Source organism: Ahaetulla prasina, chromosome 3 (assembly GCF_028640845.1).
Source record: "Ahaetulla prasina isolate Xishuangbanna chromosome 3, ASM2864084v1, whole genome shotgun sequence".
In the NCBI taxonomy this organism is placed as follows: Eukaryota; Metazoa; Chordata; class Lepidosauria; order Squamata; family Colubridae; genus Ahaetulla; species Ahaetulla prasina.
This window is the reverse complement of record NC_080541.1, coordinates 194,790,339-194,814,863: the sequence shown is the minus strand read 5'-3', so window position 1 is coordinate 194,814,863 and position 24,525 is coordinate 194,790,339. Positions and strand designations below refer to the sequence as shown.

At 36.8% G+C, this 24,525-nt stretch overlaps 1 protein-coding gene across 9 annotated transcripts in view; it reads left to right on the top strand.

Annotated features, from left to right (window-relative positions):
- Positions 1-24,525, top strand: part of EPB41L1 (erythrocyte membrane protein band 4.1 like 1) — a 196,772-nt gene that overhangs the window by 140,741 nt on the left and 31,506 nt on the right. For all 9 annotated transcript variants that reach the window (XM_058174661.1, XM_058174663.1, XM_058174660.1 and 6 more), the window contains 9 exons: positions 484-648; positions 9,728-9,832; positions 9,930-9,972; positions 11,636-11,711; positions 12,716-12,934; positions 13,132-13,219; positions 15,515-15,667; positions 17,436-17,533; positions 22,125-22,300. In XM_058174661.1, the coding sequence (XP_058030644.1) occupies positions 484-648; positions 9,728-9,832; positions 9,930-9,972; positions 11,636-11,711; positions 12,716-12,934; positions 13,132-13,219; positions 15,515-15,667; positions 17,436-17,533; positions 22,125-22,300 (1,123 nt within the window). The remainder of the gene's footprint in view (positions 1-483; positions 649-9,727; positions 9,833-9,929; positions 9,973-11,635; positions 11,712-12,715; positions 12,935-13,131; positions 13,220-15,514; positions 15,668-17,435; positions 17,534-22,124; positions 22,301-24,525) is intronic.

Sequence of the window (24,525 nt, the reverse complement as noted above, 5' to 3'; positions counted from 1 at the left end):
CAACTGGTAGGAATCTTCTGACAAATATTTTACATCTTCTGACAAATATTTTATATGTAATGGAGTCATTTTATAACTGAATATAATTCAGTTAATTTAAGTGGTATCAGTTGCTGATAGTTCTATTGTAAAATTAGAGAACAGAAGAAAGCACATTATACATTTCATTATATGGACAAACCATAAAGATGGTGATCCTAGTGTATCTTCAGTGTATTATGAGGAGAATGTGGTCTATCTTCCAAGTAATGGCAGTTGAATAGTTAGTGAGAAAGCTTTTCAAATAAAATGTCAACCTAGTTTAGTGAATAGAATGAATGAGCAAAACCAGAAATGTCATAAAGGAAGGGTACATAAAAATGCATAGCACTTACACTGTGGTGATGTAGTAGCTGATTCTTGCACTGAACAGGAAATTACACTAGACGGTCACCTTGTTGCCTTACTTCCCTTATATTCTTTGATTCTACCTTTATTTTTTAGGCTGTGGATATGGATGAAAAGGACTACAGTGAAGCAGATGGGTTATCTGAGAAGACTACTCCAAGCAAGGCCCAAAAATCTCCTCAGAAAATCACAAAAAAGTTCAAGAGTGCTGTCTGCAGAGTGATGCTTCTGGATGCCTCAGAGTATGAGTGTGAAGTGGAGGTGAGCACGGGGGCTGTATCACTTGACTTTTTTATTTCCACCCATATGTTTATTTGGTTTGCCCAGTAAACAGTATATAAAAATGGAGTAGCTCTGCAGAAAGCATGCCTACTAAAATCAAGAAGATGCCTGTCCTAGATCAATCTATTAGAACAGATTATACTTTAAACTTTGCTAAAGACCTATCTGCATCTGCATGCTTAACTCAGTGTATGGATGTACATAGAAAGCAGGTGTGAGTGACTCATACATTTTTAAGTGTAGGCAGTCTGCTATTTGTATAGTTTGAGAGAATGAAGTGTAGGCAATAAGTGTGTGTGCTTGTATAACTGTTATTTTTAAAGACATCCCTAAAGAAGAGGAACAGTACTTGTAGCATCCAGTCAAGAAGACTGAGAATTATCAAGGGAAGATGTTTTAATATTTATAAAAATTTACAAAGCTTGGTTGGCATGACTAACACTCCCTTCATTATCTATAGATAAATCCAATTTTCTATAGAATAAAAGTTCGCCAAGTAGTGGTTCGTATTTCCATAGATATTAGAATCGTTGTTTCCTATATGATGAATGGGCAATATGTATTTTTTAGATGGTGAAGAAAAAAAGGGACAAATATTTGAAAATTCTTGATACTTACCTTCCACTGCAGGAAAGACTGTAAGATGCCATATATTGGAAAGTTTTTCTCACTTCTTTTAAAAATGGATAGTTCACAATCTGTAATTCAGGGAAAAGATATGAGGGAGAACATACATATTTCCTGATTGTCCAGAGGGTCCACAACAGTGGGAAGCAGTTTTATTCCTATTTTTAGGAGTTCTTTCCAATCCTCACTGCAGTTTACTGAATGCAATGGGATAACTCACCATAGCCAGCACGCTGCAGCCAACTCGCCTTGGCCATCTCGCCATGGGACAAATATAAAAGTTAAATTAATCACAGTGGAACTGTGTCTAATAATAATAATAAAAGAAAGAAAGTCAATCCAGAAATAGAAGAGTTACAATAATTTTGATGAAAATGTGATCAGCAATAAAAAAGTAACTGAATGAAATGATTTATACAGCATTGAATTGTCCCATGGCAAATTGTCCTGTGTTGAGTTGGCCATGGCAAGCAATTGTTTATTAAGTTGACTGTGGCAATTTGGCTGTGTTGAGTTGGCCATGGCGAGTTATCCAAGACCCTTCCTAGCTATTAATCGCATTAAAACTTATTTGAAGTCGCAGAGAAATTTGGGGAGTAACTTTTCTATTAGGGAAGTTACTCCTATATTGAGTTGTGGCTATTATGCTCAAAATGTAAAATGATACGTTGATTAGTTTACTTCAGATTTAGCTCTAAAATGCACACACACATTTTTTTACAAGAACATTTTTCTTTAGTTTTTTTCTTCTGTGTTTTGCTTTTCTCATCATTGGCAAGGCTATAAAAAAAGTGAGGAAATTCAGACAGTTCAAGAGAGATGTGATGGTATCTTTAGAGCCAGAGAGAGTTTAGATTCTAATCTGCTGGACAGTCTTCTGTTATCAGTTAAAAGAGCAATCTCCTTTCCTGTCCAGTTGCTGATATTTCTGGAACCTCACATTATTCTTTTTCAATAAACCTTGATAAAGAAATTCAAGAAAAATCTTGCTTTCTGTGGATATAGATTATCTGATTCTCTCAGTAATTCTTGAAGAGTAGTATAAAATAAATATATATAAGAATGGCATAGCTCACACCTAAAAGTTGCCAGCAGCTGGAGACTTTTCTTGTTGCAATTTTTTCAGATAAACTTGGATAGATGATTAGGAAGGAAGAAGGGAACTTTCAGGTTCTCTGTGTGAAAGAAGATGGGTAGATGCTTGAAATTACAGAAATATGTCACTGAGTTTCTTCTTTTGCAGATTGTGGCATTAACTATGTATAAACATTGATATTGCCACTTTTTGTTGCTGAAAAATCCAGAAATGGCTTTCTTCAATTAAGTAATTTCTAGTGTGCATCAGGTCTAAATAGCAATAGCAATAGCACTTAGACCTATATACCACTTTACAGTGCTTTACAGCCCTCTCTAAGTAGTTTACAGAGTCAGCATATTGCCCTCAACTATCTGGGTCCTCATTTCACCCATCTTGGAAGGATGGAAGGTTGAGTCAACCTTGAATCTGGTGAGATTTGAACTGCCAACTTGCAGGCAGCCAGCAGGCAGCAGAAGTAGCCTGAAGTACTGCACTCTAACCACTGTGCCTTATACGGAATATACTGCCAGAATTTCCCTTCCTTTCACTGAAATTATTAGGTCCTGATAAATGTATTAATTAATGACCTTGTTCAGAAATGCTGCTATTGAGACACCCTGGAAGGATGCCTTTCAGAGTCACATGTAGAATACCATAAGACACTAAGGACTGCCAAACTTGTGGCCCATGGGCCTGATGCGTCACATACTGGCCAAGCCCACCCCTGGTTTAGTGAAGGGGGAAAAAGTCACAATACATCATGTGATGACGCTGTGATGACATGAGTTTGATACTCCTGCACTAAGACATAGAGTAGGAAGGAGCAGTGTGAAGGGAAGGTAGAATTGGAACAACAAACCAGAAAAAGGGTTAGGATTGTAATGGTGTTGCACAACCTTGTAAGTTGTGCAGCACCATTGAAAGGCATGAGCTCAGGCTACCCTATTCTACAGGGTACAGTCTGTTAAGTAAGGGAATCTGTCTGATTTCATTCCTCATGCTACTACCAAAGTTGCCATCTTCTCAGTGTTCCTAAAATCAGGATAATTAATTTTGACATTTGTGCACATTCTTCCATATAAGACAGTGCTAACCAGGCATTCTTTTAGGAGTCTTTCTTGGTGCAAATAGCACCTTTTTTTTTGCTAATGCAGGACATTCGGAAGTGAAGCAGAAATATTGCATGTTCCCCATTGAAATAATGAATAAATAAATGATAGGAAAAACCAAACCTGGTTCGTGGGCATGTGCACCACAATATATATTATACCTGGAACTGTAAGTTAGCCTGTTTTTCTATACTTGTGGAAACCAGTGTCTATGTGTGGGTGGAAGAAACTGCTTAATCTCAGAGTGGCAGCTGCCATGTGAAACTGTTCCCTGTTGCAATTGAGTGTGTGGAAAGTCCATAAACAGAAACCTTCAAGCAGTTGACTAAGCATTTTCAGTTGATAGGTTTGCAGGAATGAGAAATAGTTTTTATTTCTAGTTCTATTGATGTTAGTTTTAATGAATTCTCATGTAATGTATAGAATCACTGTCTTGCTTCAAAGGACAGCCAGCTTCTTTTTTATATAAAATCTCCATTACAATCTGCCTATTAAAGAGTTGGGTTTCCTAAACACAGTAAATTTGAGTTTTACAGGCTTTTTTTTTTTTTTTAGTTTCTTGCCAACATTTGACTTCTGGGAAAACAATTACAGACTGAAGAAGCTTTGCTTTTTGTAGAGTCAATGACTGTGGCAGAATGAGGAGCCAGCAAATGGATCAGAACCTCAAAAGTTCTCCCTGGATAAAGGGGATCAGCCACAAGTGCTCCATAAAGATGCTCCCTGTAATGTATTTTGAACTTTGAGAGGGAATTTTGGGCGGGAAAATTGCATGTTGCTGATTGGTTGAAGCCTCAACCAAAAGAGTATTTAAAGAGGGGTTTTTGCCGGTTGTGTTTGCTGGGGTCACAATAAACTAAAGAGCTGTTGTCACTCACTGGTCTCCTGCCTCTTCATTGCCCGAACTTAACACTCCCCATGAGGGAATTCTAAAACAATAGTTTCTGCTGGACTTTATAGCTCTGGGAACTAGGAAAAGTCAGATTTGGCCAAGCTGTGGTTTGCAAATGGATGCTGGGTTTGCCCACTTCCCTTCTTAATCACTTCTAGAAATGGCCTGTTAACTGCGTTTTAGAAATTAAGGCCCTCCAGAACAAAATGTTTCATCAAACTGGGTGATTCTTTTTCAGTTCATACTTTTAAAAGTTTCATACACGCTTAAGAATTTAACAGCTTTTTACTCAGAAATAAACAGCAAAAGGGTGATTAGAATCTTAATTTTGGAAAGTTTTAAATGGAACAAGGGGCCAGATATTGGAATAAGATTTTGCAACTAATTATAAGAATTCTTTTTGTGGACTGTTTCAAAACCTATTGAAAATATATGCAGTTTTGAATCTTAAGTGTAAGAAATTCCCTGGTTGAAAAATGTGGATTAGAGAAAAGTATGATAAGAGAGACTTTGAAGGCTGGACACTAGAGGCAGCAAGAAAGAGCTAAAAATTATAATTAGGAGAACTACCAATACAGAATGAAGAAAAGTATTTTAACTTTAGAAGAATTCAAGGGTATTTGGCAACAGTGAACTCAGAAACTTCTCTTGCCTGCTACTATAAAGTGGATTTAGAAGAGATAGAAGATACAACTGAGAATCAAGCTGTTCTAGACATGGATTTAAAAATGAGAAAATACAAGAATGATATGTAAAAAGGTGTTACATAGGACATAGAAATGAAGCCAACTTATTTCTTAATAACTCAAAGGGACATACAAATAAATGAAAAAAGTGACTTGGATAACTTTCATTTCTTGGACATAGAAAAGAGATGTGCTATATATAAGAAGGAATTCTTGAAAAAAGACAGTGACAATGAAAAGAAATTGGCTTTTGGGACAATATTTTAAGGGAATAAACATCAAGATTTTTAAAAAGCAAAAAAGAAGGAATATAAAGTTAGTGTAAGCTGCCAAGAATCTTCTCATGATGAGATAGGTGGCAAATAAATTTAATAATAAATAAACAATGTTTACTTAGTTGATCATTCATATACAAACACACAATACATGTGTGTGTGTGTGTGTGTGTGTGTGTGTATGTGTGTGTGTGTGTGTGTGTATAGAAAGAAAGAAAAAGGAAAGAAGGAAAGGAAGGAAGGAAGGAAGGAAGGAAGGAAGGAAGGAAGGAAGGAAGGAAGGAAGGAAGGAAGGAAGGTCTTAATGGGCTTTTCCTGACCAAAATGACCAGGCTTTAATATTTATTTGTAGATAAGATATGAGATTTTCTGTTAAAATATATGTATTATTATTTCTAGTATATGTTAAAACTTGGGAAAGAGTTTCTAAGATGAGACAAAGAGAAAAAGAAAAGAAAATGAGTCACTATTTTGAAGGGATTAAAGATTAAGATTTTTAATAAATTCCTTGCTTGTGATAGTTCAGGATTTTTCTTGAATAATAAGGCTTTAAAGATTTTTTTATAAGATAAGGGAAGAAAAAACTTTTTATTCTATTTTTAGAGAAAGTAATAAGTTACTGTGTTAAAAGTAAAGAATTGTGAAGCTGATTTATTTGATTAAGATAAAAATGTATTGTTACTTCTGGTAGCTTTTAACAGACTTTTAAGATTGAATTATGAGGCTTTATAATTTTTTTATTGATAAGAGATGGACTATGGAAACAAGAGATTTCCCTTTAGTTAGGAATTGTTTGTACTTGTGTTGATGAAGGGAGAAGTCATTTTTAATATATCCCCTTTCTCTTCTATTTTTCTCTCCCCTTTTTTCCTCAGCACTTTTCAAATTTTTTTTTACTTTTTCTTAGTTTGCATTATTTTTTATCTTTGAATGTTTAAACTTTAATAAAAAATTATATATGAAAAGATGTTAGAATAGAACAGAATGAGCTGGAAGAGACCTTGGAGGTTTTTTATTCCACTCCCTGCTCAATGGTATAGGAGAACCTATACCATTTCGGATAAGTGACTTCCACTCTCTTCTTAAAAACCTCCAGTGTTGGAGCACCCACGATTTCTGATGGCAAACTGTTCCACTGGTTAATTGTCCTCATTATTAGGAAGTTTCTCCTTAATTCCAAGTTGCTTTGCTCTAACCATCGTTTCTTGTCCTGGCCTTTGGTGCATTGTAAAATAAATTGGCCCTTCAAATACTGGAATACTGTTATCATGTCATGTTAATACTCCTGAGATCAAGTTGCTCATTATATTGGTTCAATCCCCAAATTGGCTGATCCCTGTATAAGTTCGGATGATTCTGTTTTATCAACCACCCAGAATCTTCCCAATGATATGGTATCGCCTATCTTGTACTAAGTAAGGACATATAACACAGCCTTTTGACAAGTAAAGATAGGCATATCCTTGTTTAAATAGGGCTTTTGGGGTCCAGCGTTATAAACACCTCCCTATCTTTGTGGGATGCTCAGTGGCTAAGATGCTGAGCTTGTTGATCGAAAGGTTGGCAGTTCAGTGGTTCAAATCCCTAGTGCCGCATAATGGGGTGAGCTCCCGTTACTTGTCCCAGCTTCTGTCAACCTAGCAGTTTGAAAGCACGTAAAAAATGCAAGTAGAAAAATAGGGACCAACTTTGGTGGGAAGGTAACAGCGTTCCGTGCACCTTTGGTGTTTAGTCATGCTGGCCACATGACCACAGAGACAGCTTCGGACAGTGCTGGCTCTTCGGCTTCGAAACAGAGATGAGCACCGCCCTCTAGAGTTGGAAATGAGTAGCGCATATGTGCGAGGGGAACCTTTACCTTTACTTTATCTTTGTGTGCCCTATTGTGTTGATTTTTTTTGGTAAGTTATTGGTGTCTGTTGAATATGGATTGGAAGTTGCCTTTGTACAATTTGTACAAATAACTAAATAAAGAACAAAACATTGAAGGGCTGGGAGAAAGTTAAAAGGATCAGAGCCTTCCTGTGCCTTTGATCTCTATGCTTCTGCAGTCAGGCTCTTTAGCTGACATCTTGAATAGTGAGATTCTGAGAGAGGCTTGACTTACTGCCGAGGAACTGATTGTTGTAGAGATGAAAGTTCCCTTTAAGCAAAAGAAGTAGGTGGAGTGATGGCTTGGAATAGATTGCTAAAAGACCTTCAAAGCCAGAGATGTGAGCCTGAAAGGATGCATAAAATTAATTACCTTTTTCTGAAAACTGGTTGCTATTTACCCATTGATGAACACATGCTGAGAGGTCTGGTTAGTTTTGCTATTCTTACTTTACCAAGATGTATGAAATAAGTTTTTTTAATTATTTTTTTTAGTAAAAGATTTACCAGATAAGGATGCCTACCAAGATGGATTATTAGCTCTGTTAGATGAATTCAATTTATGCTGGTCGTCTTCTTCTCTTTCCTTCTATTCTCCCCCTTCCCCAGCATTATAGATTTCTCAAGAGTACTAAGTCTCTTCCGAATGTCTCCAAAATGTCATAATTTGAATTAGGTCATTTATGCCTTAAGTGAGAAAACTGGATTGATTTGGTCTATGATCCATTTATTTGTTTTACTGGCTACCTATGATGCTAGGAGTTTTCTCCAGCATCAAACTTCAAAACTGACCTTATTCAAAATTGTCAATAGTCTATCTATCATAATCTAACTTTCAATTCCATACAGTGTCACAGTGTCACAGATTGCTGGCACAATCCTGATCTTTGTAGATATAGACATTTGTGGCTTCTAAATATATTTTCTAAGGTTTTCATTGCTACCTTTGAGGGCTGATTCCTTTAATTTACTTCAGTGCCTTCATTGTCAGTTCTACAGCTGTTTTGTTATACCTTTTGCTATTAATTTAGTCTAAATATAGTTCCATTTTTCCCTGCAGCTTTAGACTTTTTTTTTTTCCTGCAGGGCCACATCAGAAACTAATATTGCCATATTTAGCCACATCATAAACATCATTAAGAATTCAAATGAAGCTTTACTCTTACTCTGTAACATGTTGAATGCCCTCTATCTGTGCAATTTTATTGGTAAAACACAGGAATAATTTACCATTGCATTGCAATGCAGTATGAAATGATCCTTCTGTTGTTGTTACTAAAGTGATCTTCCTTCTCCTTCAGCAACTTCTTATATCTTTGCTGCCCAATATCATTTTCTGCTTCCTTTAGCAGGACAACTGGGATGACCTTAATGTCTTGGATGATCCTGCTGGAAGTACATACTTTTGGCATAAACTCTTGGTGTTCTTCTCTCATCCCTCTCAGGAACAATAGACACCAATGATGAGGCAGCATAACAAACTTAATGGGAAGAGACAGCTTGGAAAACATAATTATTTATTACCTGTTTATGACTATCTTGTTCACAGTTATTTGATCTCCTAAACCTGCTTTCAATTTTTAAAAAGAAAAAAAAAGATTCATGTTAAATGCCTAAATAGATTCAGTGCCTTTTGTTGCCACAGGTTAATAAGGAGTTTCATCATATAACGGAAGTGTTTTTGTGAAGTGTTAATTGCTTTTTGTTCTTGCTAACATAGCCATTAGTTTTCATTCTCAGAGCATACATGCTGACATGTCATGACATGGAATCATATTAGTAGATCAAACTTTGCGTCATGTTGTTACTATCCTCAGATTATGTCAATTTGACTTCCAAGTGGTACAGTTACAGAAAAGTAATCTTGAAAGTACATATCTATATATTTGATCAATGCCAGATAAAGAATATGTATCTCTGCTACAAGGTAAAGATTCACTTGAGTTGAGCTTGATTCCTACAGTTTTCTTGGCAGTGTTATTGAAGTAGCTTTTCATTACTGCTTTCTTATTCTTAATTTAACCTACATCTTTGGAATTTTCTAGTTAATTTATGTAGAAGTTCTACCTGAGACAAGGCAAGGTTGACTAGCTGCTGTCAGTTGAGCTTGCTTGGCCTTGGTCTTGGAAGCTAAATAGGGTCAGGTCTGCTTGGCACTTGAATGGAAGACCACTAAAATATTTATGCTTTTTTTTTTGAAAAAAAAAATCCATTTAAAAGTTAAAAGTGCTCAAGTTTGTACATGTGTATGTAACAGTTTAATAAAGTGTTTTGTAAACATAGCTGATCTTATATTAACTAAAAATTTGGAAGGAAATAGTGAGCCTTATAAAACTTTCTCTGGTTCTGTGAAGTTCTGTAAAGTCTAACAAAGGCATAGAAAGTATTACTGTTCTTCACTGTGTGTTCAGTCAAAGGTGGGGAGGCTGTTTTGCATCTGTTGCTATATAAGCTTTGGAAAGAAGTTAATGCAATTCACATAGCTCTTAATTTTTGCCACCTTGTTTGTGTCCATACAGAAACACGGTCGGGGTCAAGTACTCTTTGACTTGGTCTGTGAGCACCTTAACCTGTTGGAGAAGGATTATTTTGGACTCACGTTCTGTGATTCAGATAGTCAGAAGGTATGTTGGGCTGGTTCAAATAAAGTTTGTGGTTTGTTTGTTTCAGATGTTGTGGCTGTGTAGGATTTCCTCTTAATGTGCTCTCATATTTTTTCAGAATTGGCTGGATCCTTCCAAAGAAATAAAGAAGCAGATTCGCAGTGAGTAGTTCAAAGCATGGATATTTAAGACTTCTCAATCTGGAAGCCATCATTTAAAATATATATAGTCAAGAACTTAATATAATAAACATTGTTTTGTAAGCATAGCTGCTCCTAGAGATCTTATGTTAACTAAAAGTTTGGAAGAAAATAATGGTCTTTGGAAGACTTTCTCTGGTTCTATGCAGCTCTGTAAAGTCTTAACAAAGGCATAGAAAGTATTACTGTTCTTCACTGCATGATCAGATCAGAGGGGGGCTGTTTTGCATCTGTTGCTATATAAGCTTTGGAAAGAAGTTAATGCAATTCACATAGCTCTTAATTTTTGCTGCCTTGTTTGTGTCCATACAAACAAGGGATTTGTTCTAAAGAAATAAAGAAACAGATTCGCAGCGAGTAGTTCAAAACTATATAGTCAAGAACTTAATATAAAGCACATTGCATAATAAGATCACTATGTAAATTATTCATTTGAAATGCTCTAGACCAGGGGTGTCAAATTTACGGTGTCACGTTGTTGTCACATGACATATCACGACTTTTTCACCCTTTGCTAAACTGAGGGTGGGCGTGGCCAGTGCATGATGCATTTGGCCCTTGGGCTGTGAGTTTGACATCACTACTCTAGACTACAAAACTACAATGATTTTACTGGCTTTTGAAATACATTACTATAGGCTATTCAAATGAATGAGATATTTCTGGGCCGCTGTATGTATTTCACATGATTTCCACCACCAATTTTCTAGCAGGTAGATTTGGAATAACTGACAAAAATAGATTTACTCTGCCTGAGGAGAGAAGCTTTGAGTCTCTGGCTCTCATTTTCCAGTCCTGCTTTCTTCGCATTTCGAGGTCAATTCTTCAGAGATGATTGAGAATCATCTTGTTTTAAAAAAAGCACAGAATTCTTGTCAGCCCCACCCCCTTTTTCAATTAATCAGAAATGAAGGATGTATCCATGCCAGATGGGTACATAGCAATTCCATTTGTCACTTTTAGAGATGGAAAAGATCCTAAAGTTGTTCTGTCTAATTTATTACCAGGGTTTCCTTTCTACCAACTCCATAAAATAATCTCCATGAGACCCAGCTGTGTCACACAAACTTTATGAAACACAGTTTTGCATTGCAAAGGTAAAGCAAATAATGTCTCTGAAGTGTGTGAGCAAGAGGGTCTCAGGTTTGTATCTTAGATTTTAAGAGCTGGCAGAATACCTCTTAGTGACTTTTTCTTCTGAAATAGCTGGCTACGGGATAGGTTCGTGATGTGGTGTCTTGAAGAGATGTTGCTGGGGGTCTTTCCCCAACAGCAGGCTCTCTTGAGGATTTGAGCTTGTTTCCATGGCAACACCAAAGTCACTGTCTCTCTGCACGGCAAAGACTCTTTTGCTTATTGCAAACCTTAAAAGGCAAGCATACCTGCTGTTCGCCTCAGCCATTAAGATCCAGGGAAGCAAGGATCTCCAGTAATTCTGAGGAGTGTGTCTTTTTAAAGTCCTTTATAGTTTCCTTAGAGATTTAGAGTAAAGGGGAATGTGAGGCAACTCAAAAAAAAAGAAAAAAAGAAATAAAAACCATGTGTGAGAGAGTCAATCAAAGATGCATTACCTAAACGTACACCCTAATATTTTTCCCTTCCGTTCTCTCTCTCACTTACTTAGGTGGCCCCTGGAATTTTGCCTTCACAGTCAAATTTTATCCACCAGATCCAGCCCAACTAACAGAGGACATCACAAGGTAATTAAAAATGTATCTGTCTTGGCCAATTCTTACACAATTCTCTTAAAAGGAAAATAGTTGAGTTCACACATTGATGAAGTCATAGTTTATTTTATCTGTGTGGAATAAATCTGAAAGGCTGGAAATACACAACATGCCATGCCAATTTGTGTTCAGAAAAAAATTCCTGTCTCTCATTATTCACTCCCTCAGAACTATTCCAAGAACTACTTCAAGAGCAATAAAATAGCATGAGGATTTCCCAGGCTGTTGTTCCTACTGCTAATATTGGTTATTGGAAAGAAGGAACATTCTTCCAGAAGCAAAAACTTAGTCTTAATAATATTACTCTGTTTTGTTTGGAGCACTGAAGCAATTCTGGGTTGAAAGGATTAGCCGGTGACATCACTGTTGCCCGGGGAATGCCCCATTGAGGTGTCCTTTCATGTCCCTGTTCAATGGTACCCATCTATGTAGTCTCCCGCTTTCAAAGTTCTGGGTCAGCAGGAGCTGGAGTAAGTGATGGGAATCATCAGCCTAGCATTTAACCACCGGAACCACCGTGCTCCTTGCCCTAATAATAATTTGCATTCTTGGCACTAAAGGGGAGGGAAAGTTTGGATCAGAGACCTTGGTGCTGTTTCCTATTTGACTGCCAAATGGAGGTAACTCGTTTTGCAAAAAGCCTTCATTGTAGCATTAATTCCCTGTGTTTTCCTTGTTGAAGATTAATAGTCCATCATCCAAATATTGTGGCCTTACTGAAATGGTACAGTTTTTTAATCACACGAGATTAATTAAAACTGGATGTTCATCAAGTGATTCCCAAATTTAAGTTATTAAAATTCAGAATTCCGATTGCTGAGTTTATCAGATTCCCCAGAAGACAATTGTGTAAAATGGACATGCTGTAATTAATAGTGGAGTACTAGTTAAACAGGCTTGTCTGGAAACATGATAATCCCTTAGCAGTTTGCTTTTCTCATGGAAATTTCAACTTTCTGACCTCTTTCTCTCCTTAGGTATTACTTGTGCCTGCAACTTCGAGCAGATATTATCAGCGGACGTCTACCATGTTCTTTTGTAACACATGCACTGTTAGGCTCCTATGCTGTACAAGCTGAATTGGGGGATTATGATACTGAAGAACATGTTGGGAATTATGTTGGTGAACTACGTTTTGCTCCAAATCAGACCAGAGAATTGGAAGAGCGTATTATGGAGCTACATAAGACTTACCGGTGAATAGGTTTTTGCCTACTACTGCTAATATCAGGAACAAACAAGCTCTGGAAAGACTTGCATAACCTATATTTTCCTATATTCATCATAAAAAAGCCTTTTAAACAAATGTCAGCCTTTTGCTCATCAAACAGTGTGTAATTTTCTTTTTTATTATTATTACCACTTCTGTTTCTGTCTTATTTTTCTTCTAAAGGGGCATGACACCTGGCGAGGCAGAGATTCACTTCCTGGAGAATGCCAAGAAACTTTCAATGTATGGAGTTGACTTGCATCATGCTAAGGTATTCTTAGTGAAAAGGAAGAGTTTTGAGGGCACATAAGTGAGAGAAATCCTGGATTATTCTGAAGCAATATTTACTCCTTTTAAAAACTTGCTTAAACTATGTAGCATCCACTGATACCTATGTGTCCTTTCATTTGAGACACTGCGCTTAAACATAAAATAATACTTTGTCTTCTGACAAATTCTGTAGAAGACATTGGTTCATTTATAATTAAATTGTATGGTCGCTATCATAGGGATAGCTATTTTGATATCTAGGGACAAAGATTTAGAAATTGAATTTTAAACTTTCTGTATTTTTTGCAATATAAGACACAACTTAGTTTTTGGGGAGGAAAATAAGAAAAAAGCTGATTGGCAGGTGGATTGGCCTCCCAGAATACCCCCAATCAGCTGTTCCCAGAGGTAAATTTTAGCAACAGGTTCCTTGGTTGTAAGCTCTGTGCCTTGCTTTTTTTGGCTTTTTTTTCCTGCCTCTGAAAGCCTCCGAAACAGAGCTTCAGAAAAAAAAGCCTTTGAAGCTCTGTTTAGGAGCTTCTTTTCGGAAGCTCTGTTTTGGGGGCTTGTTTCTGAAGCTTTGTTTCTGATGCTTTTTTCAGTCTCTGAAATCTCCGTTTGAGAAGCTGGGCGGGGCTACATCCGGAGTATAAGACACATCCAGATTTTCACCCTCTTTTTGGGGGGGGAAAGGTGTGTCTTATACTCTGAAAAATACAGTAATTAAGTTTTTTAAAGGTTGTGGTATTTTGCAGCCATGCTGTGGAATATTTTCAGTAAGAATGGACTGAAAAGTGGGGAAAAAATTTACACAAGATTAAAAGAGAAATCTAGAAACATATACTTTATTTGAAAAAGCCCCATTATGGAATCTATTCATTTATTTTTTGCATATTTTATAGTTCCTGTCCTCTCTGTTCCTTAGATTTTTCTCCTTTCCTTTCTTTATTAGTTATTGTATTATTCCCTTACTTTTTGCTCTGCAACAAAGAAGTTAATTTTGAAGCCATTTCCCATTAGTGACTGACAACACATATAATTATTGAAATAATATAAAGCCTGTCCTCCACACTGTTATTTTAGCATAATGATTGTTGGATGACTTTTATTCTTTAATGGAGTTAAACTACACAAGTAGCAGAAGAATGAAAAGTTGGAGCACAAAAAGCTCATCAAAATATTATCTAACAAACACTTTCTCGTGTTAAAAGAAATGGAGAAGCTACTAAAAGAGAAAGTGTTCCATCTATGATCCACAATTGTGAATGTGAGTCTGTTAACATTCTACAACAGTTTTAATAGCCCTTGACCAGAATTCATTGAATGCAATTTGTAGAATTAGGACACAAGCCAAAATACCTCCGGTACTATAGGTCTGGAGCAGCAACAGTTGATGGACTTGTGCCATGAGCTCTTGCTTTTCCTAGCACAAGAAAATTGTTTCTAATATTAATAAAAGTCCAGCTCTAGAACCGATGTATCGTTTCCTTGTTCCTTCGTGGATGATTATAAACTTTGAGATTTATACACCCTTGGAAAAAAGACCTTTGGTGGGCAAGCTGCTTTAGTAGAGCATTGTAGTTAGTGGAATCGTGCAGCTATGCCTGGAAATGAAAAGAAGCAGCCACATAAATTTGCAAGCATTTGAAATGATAAAAAACGTATGTCAATCAGTTTAATGTCCTATTCCAAGGAAAGGTATTTCCTACCTAAGGTATCCCTGATATTTTTTTCCAGGAGGTCTTGGTACAATTCATAGCTTTTTTTAAGGATCAGCTAGTATTTTCTTCCTCTAGTTTTTAATATAAGATAATCCTAATAGAGGGGGAGGGGAGAAACAGTTGCTCGCTTGGTATTTAAGTGGGAAATATGTTGATTTGTCCTTACCCCTTAGATCAGGACTGAAATCCAGCAGGTTCTGACAGGTTCTGGAGAACTGATAGCAGAAATTTTGAGTAGTTCAGAGAACCAACAAATACCACCTTTGGTTGGCCAAAGAATGGGGTGGGAATGGGGATTTTGCAGTATCCTTCCCCTGGAGTGGGGTGGGAATGGGGATTTTGCAGTATCCTTCCCCTGGAGTGGGGTGGGAATGGGGATTTTGCAGTATCCTTTCCCGCCATACCCACCAAGCCACACCACACCCACCAAGCCACGCCCACAGAACCGGTAGTAAAAAAAAATGGCTTAGATGTTAGATCACTGCCTTAGATGTATTAACCTTGGTCTCTTGCCTGCTTAAAAATGGTTTGTACTGGCAGATTTTTATGTATTAATATTTTCCTCTTTTGCTCAGGATTCAGAAGGCATTGACATCATGCTGGGTGTTTGTGCCAATGGCCTTCTCATATATAGGGACAGGCTGAGAATAAACCGTTTTGCCTGGCCCAAGATCCTCAAGATTTCATACAAAAGAAGTAATTTCTACATCAAAATTCGACCCGGTGAGGTAAGCATTTCCACAAAGAAGAAGAAAGATTAAAAAAGAGAGCGAATAAAGGAAAGAGAGGATATATTTAGTATTTTCTACTAAACAAGAAACAAATCCTATTGATCAGCTGAATGAGTTTTTTTAATCAGCTATGTCGGCAGATTTTAAATTGGCTTAATAGGAAGTCATTAGTTTTGGGTGCCATTACTTATGCCTCTGGTTTTTTTAAGCGTGGTGTAGAATGAAAAATTAATCTACCTGTTGCTTTTCTGCATATGGAAGGAACTCGGGATAAAAGGTTTTTTCCCTCTGAATTTATTCCAAACATGGGAGGAAAAAAATCCTATAAAAGTTGCTCTGAATTCTTTTTCTTCCCGTAATATCTACTTTCCTGGTAGAAACTGAGGAACTCTTTCTTCCCTTCCTTTTGAATTATGAAGAAAAGGTTCTTGTGTCTGTTGTGTATGGCATAATGGAACAGTGCTCGCCATTCCCGTTTTTGTGATTTACTTTATATTGAGTCATTAACCTCAAAAAAATAGTAACAAGTGATCACATGTAGACTAAAAGGATATCAGGCTTTCTGTACTTCAGAGAGCTCATCTACACACTATCCTTGCCCTGGTGCTGAGATGCTTACTTTTTTAGAGAGTAAATCTTTCCAAGGGAGCCTCTAAGTAACAGCCTGCTACCTAATGCAAGCTAAAGCCTGATTAAGGTGATCATATGGAAATGAGAATTTCCACTAGAAAACACAGTAAAACCTTCCTGTTCCTTCTCCAGCAAACTTACTGATTCATCTGGAAGCAGCACCTACCTCCAGGCTCTGATTGGCCTGCAGTAGAACTGTTCTTCTCATTCAGTTGCTGGGCTTCCTTTGTGCCTCCACAACTATTTCCATGGTGGCTGCCAGAAAGATTGAATGCCTAGCAAATAATGGCTTTTGGAGTGGTGGGAATAGCCAGTGGATCTTCCTTGAGATTGATATTCCCATTGGAGAAACGCTTGTCAGTAGCTTACAAGAAATTAGGTCAGTTATATAATTATGTATGAAGCTTGTCGTGTTCAAAACTCCATTCCCTAGGAAGCAAAAGAACCTAAAGAATTAGGGAGAAACAAGAATCCTAAAGAGAAAGACAAACTGATCAGCCTGCTGTTCATTGGGGACTTCAAAGAAGCCACTTTTCATTCGTGAAGCCACCTTTTTACAGTGTGAGCCATTATATTTGTGACAGATTTGCTTCTCCTACTCGAAAGGAAAATAAAGACCTGTGAAGTGTTGTGAAGTCCTAGAGAGCTCTGTTTTCATTTTATTAGTCTGCCACTGGGAGAACTAGACTACTTTATTGGTCATTTTACTTTTTCTCTGCATCCTGTTTACTTGCCGCTGTCAGTCTACTTGATTCCACTGTTTGCTGGGTTCTGCAGCCTCCACCCCAGAGATCTTCAAACTTGGCAGCTTTAAGACTTGTGGACTTCAACTCCCAGAATTCTCCAGCCAGAATTCTGGGAGTTGAAGTCCACAAGTCTTAAAGCTGCCAAGTTTGAAGACCTCTGCTCTATCCCAATCAATTGCTATTGTTTTGACAGCAAATCTCTGAAGAGGTGTATTTAGGACAGTGATTTAGGTAATGACTTGCTTTCTTGGGGACAAGAAGAAAGCACATAGACACAGGGATGCATGTGGAGAAGCACAGAGAGCCTCATGGTATTCCTTGTGGCACAGTTTGTGGTTGACTGACAAGTCTCGTGTTTTTTTTTTCCTTTTCTTCCCCTGTGTTTTCAGTATGAGCAGTTTGAAAGTACCATTGGTTTCAAGCTGCCCAATCATCGCTCGGCTAAGAGACTCTGGAAAGTTTGCATTGAACATCACACTTTTTTCAGGTGAGAAAAAGGAAATTTAAGAAAGAGTTGAGGGTCTATAGTGAAATGTTACAAACAAGATTGAGAAATGTGAGCATGGAACTTCAGATCCTTTCTAGGACATCCCTGTATTAGATTCCCATGGAAGCTCCTTTGAGTTCCTTTAAATAGGTAAACATTCCCACCAAGAAAACTTTCAACAAGACACATTGCAACATAGTCAGTAGTGGTTTTTTTCCCCATTTTATCAGTGTTGTAATTGGGCAGCAAACATGTACAGATATTATGGGAGCTGCAAACAAATGACTGCATAATTGGACTAGATTTGAACTTGATAATGTTCTCCTAGCCAAGAGAGTTAAACTTAGTTATTTCAAGAGCAGTGTGGCAAAGTACTAAGAGTCATCCAACTCATTTATATGCAGATGTACGGCCCTAACTGTCCTATAATTACATCTTTTACTTTTCAGCTCTGTTATTCTGTTTCATCAGGTGGTAATACCTGGTTGGCATTAACTTGGTTCAGGAATTAAGCAGCATCAGATCAGACTAGATGAAAGATTTTCAGTGAATAGCAGGGCTGTTGGCTAGACTGGGAAGTTGAAAAAACGTCCTACAAGAAGTTAATGATAAACCATTTCTATGTTTTTGTTAAAATAAAACATACCCTGCATGGATATATCTACGAAGGAGACTCTACTTTTTAAATTGCATCTATGAAGTCACTAGGAATCTCTGATGACACATAATCTTTATTGCATGATGTGTCATGATCCTGCTTGGCATATAGAGTAGTTTTAAGATTTTGAATCTAATTTTAAAAACTTCCTCCAGGGCTTTATACAAACTCCATATTTGTGTTGATAAAATAACGATGTTTGGAAGCAGATGCTCTCATATTAGCACAGGCTACAACAGTGGATATATTTATAGAAATATAAATTATCTTCCCCCAAAGAGCTGTGTCAGCAGATGTCAGCATGCACAACCAATACAGTAGGTTCAAATGAGACCTATGTGCAAATGTGGCCTTTGATCCACATCCCTTTCTAGGGAAAAAAAAAAAGAGGGCATTTGGGAGAAATGAGTATAAACTATTTGTTTTCAAAGCACCCTTTATTGAACCAACTCCAATTTGCTACTTTAGAAAGATTACATATATTATATTTGTCTTGTGTGGCTCATACAGTTGTTTAGTATGCTAGTCAAATGTATAACTTAGATGATAATTGTGTTTACTAATTGAATGGTTTGATTTCTCTTGCAACAATTGCAATTTAAAATGTAAAATTCAATATTTTTGTATCAATTTGATGAATTGGCAAAAAGATAAAGTTTGAAAACAAACAAATCCATCAATGTGACAATAAAGCAAGATACATATATATACATATACATATACATACACACACACACACACACACACATACACATATATATATGTATATATATATATATATATATGTATGATATATGTATGTGTGTGTATATATATATATATATATATATATATATATATATATATATATATATATATATTTGTTTTCTGAGGTTTTCGCGGGTGTTTGTATGTAGGTCTTTGGTTATTTGGGTTTTCTCCCGCGTAAAATTGGAAGTGTCTTGGCAACGTTTCGACAAAGTCTCATTCGTCATCTTCAGGCTTCAGCTTCGTGCTTCTGCTCCCAGAAGCATGAAGAACTGTGATTAGCATATACTTTGAAGAGTAACAAATGGTTCTTGGGCTATTGGCCAAAGTGGAATTTATTAAAACAAGATAAGATGCAACATAAAGAGGTAACAAGCGGAACTTGGAATGAGATGGACTGGATGTTTCAAAGCATAAAGGATATGAAAGAACATAAGGCAATTATGGAATTAATGGATGGCATAGATCAAACATTGGAAAATATTATACAAAGGACATTGAGTAGTGACCAAGATGCCCAGGAAAGGAAGGAGCTAACAGAAGGAATAGAGGGAAAAACAGAATTGAGGAATCAATGAAAAGATAACGAGGAGTCATCAATAAAATTAATAATGTTTGATGAATCAAACCAGAGGGAAAACATTCTAAGAGATCTGAAAAGAGAACGGGAGCAGCAGGAAGATACTTGGGGAAGGGAGACAGGGTTCCGGGCTGATAATTTTAAAGCTAGACAGTGGAAGAGGTTAGGGATGGGAGAAACACTAGTCAATCTGACTAGGCAGGATGTAGACACAGATACAGACAGAGATAAAGGTTTAAGAGAAGAATATGGGAAGCAAGTCAAAAAAGAATACGAATTAAAGTATTGATGCGGACAAGAGATGATGGATAGAAGGCGGATTGGACAAAGTAAAAATATTTTTCCCCCTTTTCTTTCCTTTTAGTACAGAGATAGGAATATGTTCAATAAGAGATTGAGGGATTACTTGTATATATATATATCTTTACATGATGAAACAAAAGTAAAAATAAAATGGAAAGATTAGAGATTGAATGATGGTATTACTAAGAAAGCTTAAATAATATTGTGATTGGTAAACACTGAACAATTGAATAATGAAAATAACATAATATAAACATGTGTATTAATACTAGAATTATACAGAGTGGATGAAAGCAAAGGATATGAATAGAATTATTTTGGATGTTTAAAAAGTATGATTGGCATTAGAATAGTATATTGAAACATTGAATAATGAAACAATGAAGGATAGTATTTTAATATAAATAGATTCAAAGAGTGAAATATGGGAAATATGAATAAGAATTAAGTATTAAAAATGTGGAAATTAGAGATTGAATAATGGTATTTTGAATATGTTTAAATAATATGATTTGCAGGGGAATAATAACGTGAAATAATGAGTAATAAAATGATGAAATAACATATTTTAATATAAACAAGTATATTAATAGTGGAATTATATAGATTGGATGAATGTAAAGAATATGAATAGAATTAATTTGCATGTTTAAATAATATTGTGATTGGTATTAGAATTGTATATTTAAATATTGAACAATGAAATAATGAAGGATAGTATTGCAATACAAAGGGAACATCTTTTAATATAATGGTGACATGAATAAAAGTTAGAATAAAGACAGAAATAAGAGAAAGGGGGAATATTAGTATACACATTTTTATAAAATAAGTTAAGTGCAATGATAAGAGGGAGGTTTAGAAATTGAAGAGTGGTAGTATTATGTATGTTCAAACAATATGAAATAATGAAAGATTATGGCTCAGACTGATAAGACAGTCTGTTATTAACAGCAGCTGCCTGCAATTACTGCAGGTTCAAGCCCCACCAGGCCCAAGGTTGACTCAGCTTTCCATCCTTTATAAGGTAGGTAAAATGAGGACCCAGATTGTTGGGGGCAATAAGTTGACTTTGTATATAATATACAAATGGATGAAGACTATTGCTTGACATAGTGTAAGCTGCCCTGAGTCTTCGGAGAAGGGCGGGATATAAATGCAAATTTAAAAAAAATGATATAAACGTGTATTACTACTAGAAATATATAAGCTGGATAACTATGATTAATCATCTTATTTATCTGTACTGAAATGTATGGCACCCAGGTGTCACACTGTTCATGCATTGATAAGTATATGTAATATAAAATAATAATAAGAAAAAATAAGAAAAAAAATAACTAATTGGAAACTCCAAATGCTACATTAAAAATGTGGTTCCTAAAAATCACTATAGATGATAGATAGGAGCTTATTTATGTCATTGAGAATATTGAATTATTTTGAGTGGGTTGGCTCTAAAATATAGATATGAGGCCCCCTATTTCATTTAATGGCACGTCTGGGAAAAAACCCAGACTTGCAATTATTTGACCCACTGCTGACTAAAATAGCATTCTGAAGTGGAATATAGTAATGGTGATCTTTGCATTGGCTTAATGAGTTCCCAGCCTGATGTGCGTAGACCTGGTATACCAATGGCACCTCTCAATCCCACCTGGCTCTCTGCCTTTCCTTTTCCCCCTTCTTGATTATTTAAAATTATGATTTATATAAATGGCATATTGTCATGCTTCAAAGTTAATTGCCATTCTCCTGTGCTGTCATTATTCCCTATAATATCTGTTAAGTAATCAAAACGGTAGGTAACTAGTTTTGCACTACTGTTGAAATCTGTGAACCCACTCAGAAAAGAAGAAAGCAGTACTGCAGTCAATTTTTTTAGGAAGTAAAAAGCTTCTTTCTTCCATGAAAACTATGGTTAGACAGAAGTAATAAGGAAACATTGGAGATATTTTGCATATTCCTTCAGACCCTCTGTTTGTCTTCTGGAAAATGAGTGTTTGTGATTGAACATCACTGGAGGTTTTTAAGAAGAGACTAGACAGTCACTTATCTGAAATAGTATAGATTTCCTGCTTGAGCAGGGGGCTGGACTAGAAGACCTCCAAGATCCCTTCCTGTTCTGTTCTGTTCCGTTCCGTTCCACTCCACTCCATTCTTGTAGCCATGAGTCCACAGGCAAGCCTTCCCTTGTGGCAACCATCTGGTGAGACCACCTACAGTACACTATGAGCATTTCAAATGTATTTTACAACTTCAAAGGTTACGGATTCTTACCCATTACAGTTTTCTTTCTGCAGGCTGGTGTCACCTGAGCCTCCCCCAAAAGGCTTCCTAGTAATGGGTTCCAAATTCCGCTACAGTGGGCGAACACAGGCTCAAACTCGGCAAGCCAGCGCTTTGATTGATCGTCCTGCCCCTTACTTTGAACGCTCCTCCAGCAAACGGTACACCATGTCTCGCAGCCTCGATGGAGGTATGCCCCAAATTGGGGAGGGGGAGGGAGATTGATTCCCTGGTGGGTACGGCAAGGCTTTGTTCAAAGGATGGAACCATGTATTGAGGGTGGGTGGGTGGGAGGCTGAGGTCTAGTATCACAACATCATTTTTTGCTGGCGAGATGTAGAACATCTTTCTCCAGAGGGCTGTAGAAGGATTCTTCAGTTAATCTATAGCGAAAGCATGAATGGATTGCAAAAGACATTACCTAGTAGATTTTGGCTTCTTTTGGCCAAGGAAGACTGAAACTGCTTCGTACTCGGATGGGCATTTTCATAAGAAATTCTAAGACTGTAAGCTAGACGGGAATACTTGAAAAGTATCTGGGGAAAAGGAAATGGCCAAACATTTCCCTATTGTTTTATTTATTTAGTTCAGTTCCATTTATATTGTTGACATTCTTGCTAGTGAAGCAGAGCAAATGACTGTATGGATCTGAATGCATGAATTATTCTCACAGCCAGCCAGATGTTCAAACTGGATTTGGCATTTTGGCCACCTATTGAGCCCTTCCCAAGGACCTGGGATAAGCAGATGTGAATGTTTTATTTAATTATTGATTAGATTTGTAGGCTGCTTGACTCTAACATAAGTCTAAGAGGCAGTAGTAAATTACATTTTACATAAAGGAAAACGTGGTAGCAATTCTAGAGTGCTGCTTTTCTTGTAGAGATGAATGCAGTGTCAAGCTATGGCTTATCCATAATTGATTCTCTGATTGAGACCTGCCCTCCCTTGCCAGCACAAGGAGGCAATTGAAAGTTAACAAATAGTTTCCAGGCTTTAGAAATATGCTCCCTTGGGATTTTTGCTCCATACCCACAATATAGTTAGCTCACTTAGATGTATGTGCTCTCTTTGATTCTAGCTAAAAAAAGGATGCAGATATTGATTAATGGATGGGTTTTCGTTTGGGCAACCAGCCTGCCAACAATGATTAGACATCAATTGCAAGAGATGATACAGAGCAGCTACTAGATACAGTTTCTCATAAAACTTCTCATCAGCATAGTTTTTTCATTATGGGGTCGATGTTGAAGTTCACAACTCTTTCAATAAAGAGCCCTCGGGAGAGAAGCTAAAAGGCATTCCCCTCCCCTTCTCCAGACTGATACAATTCTGTTCACAATTTTCTGGACAGGGAAAGCCTCCTCTTCTATAAGTAGGTGGAAGTGAAAGGGTTTTCCTGTCTATAAATTACATTCCCTAAAGCAACTCCAGATTCTTTTCTTTGAAGATCAACAAATGTGAAAGCAGAGAGAAGATTGAAGCTATTCCATAAATGGCCTCATTCCCTCTATCCTTTTCTGCAGCCCTGGTAGAGTAACAACTGTGTATCCCATGCTTCATGCAAGTGACCTCATTGTCCTTGGTAGGCAATACTAAAATGGGCATTCTGGGACACCATCTTTTCTGTGCTACCAAGGCATGAAAAAGAGATGTAAAGAGCCCTTGTTGAAAGCTCTTTCTTTAGAGTCACCAATTTTCTCCTCTTAGCAATTGGATCTTCTCCTGCATTTTGCATTGTTCTCTTACACTGAGAAATCAACCACAGATGGAATTCAGATATCTGTTGGGATGCCAACATCCTCAGAAGATTCAAAAACTTAACTATGTGTGTATTTCAATTTAAAGGTTAAAAAAGAGCATTTATTGTGAGCATTTGTTATTGCATCTGAAACAGTATTACCAGTGTGAAATAGTGAGTCTGATTCATGATAAATGGAATTATCTTTTGCAAAACACTCTTCTTAATTCCTCAATTTACAGCTGTTTATTTAATGACAGTTCAAAGTTACAACAGCCTAGGAAAACAATCCTCAAAGTTATGGCTGTTGCACTACCCCTGCAGCCATCTGATTGCAATTTGGATTCTTGACAACCAGCTTGCATTTATTACAGTTGCAACATTTTGTAGTCACATAATCCCAATTTGTGATATTCACAGCCAGCTTTCAATAAGCAAAGTCAATTGTGGAAGCCAGCTTCATTAAAGACCATGTAATTCATTTAACAACTACAGTAAAATGGTTGTGAAATTGGGTCTGGTCACATGATGACTCACTTAATGACTGCATCATTAGCAATTGAAACTGGTCCGAATTTTGGTTGTAAGTCAAGAACTATCTGTATATACAACAGCTGTATTCATAAAATTCAAGGGATATAGATGTTTTGTAGGTCTGAAATATAGGAAGTAGG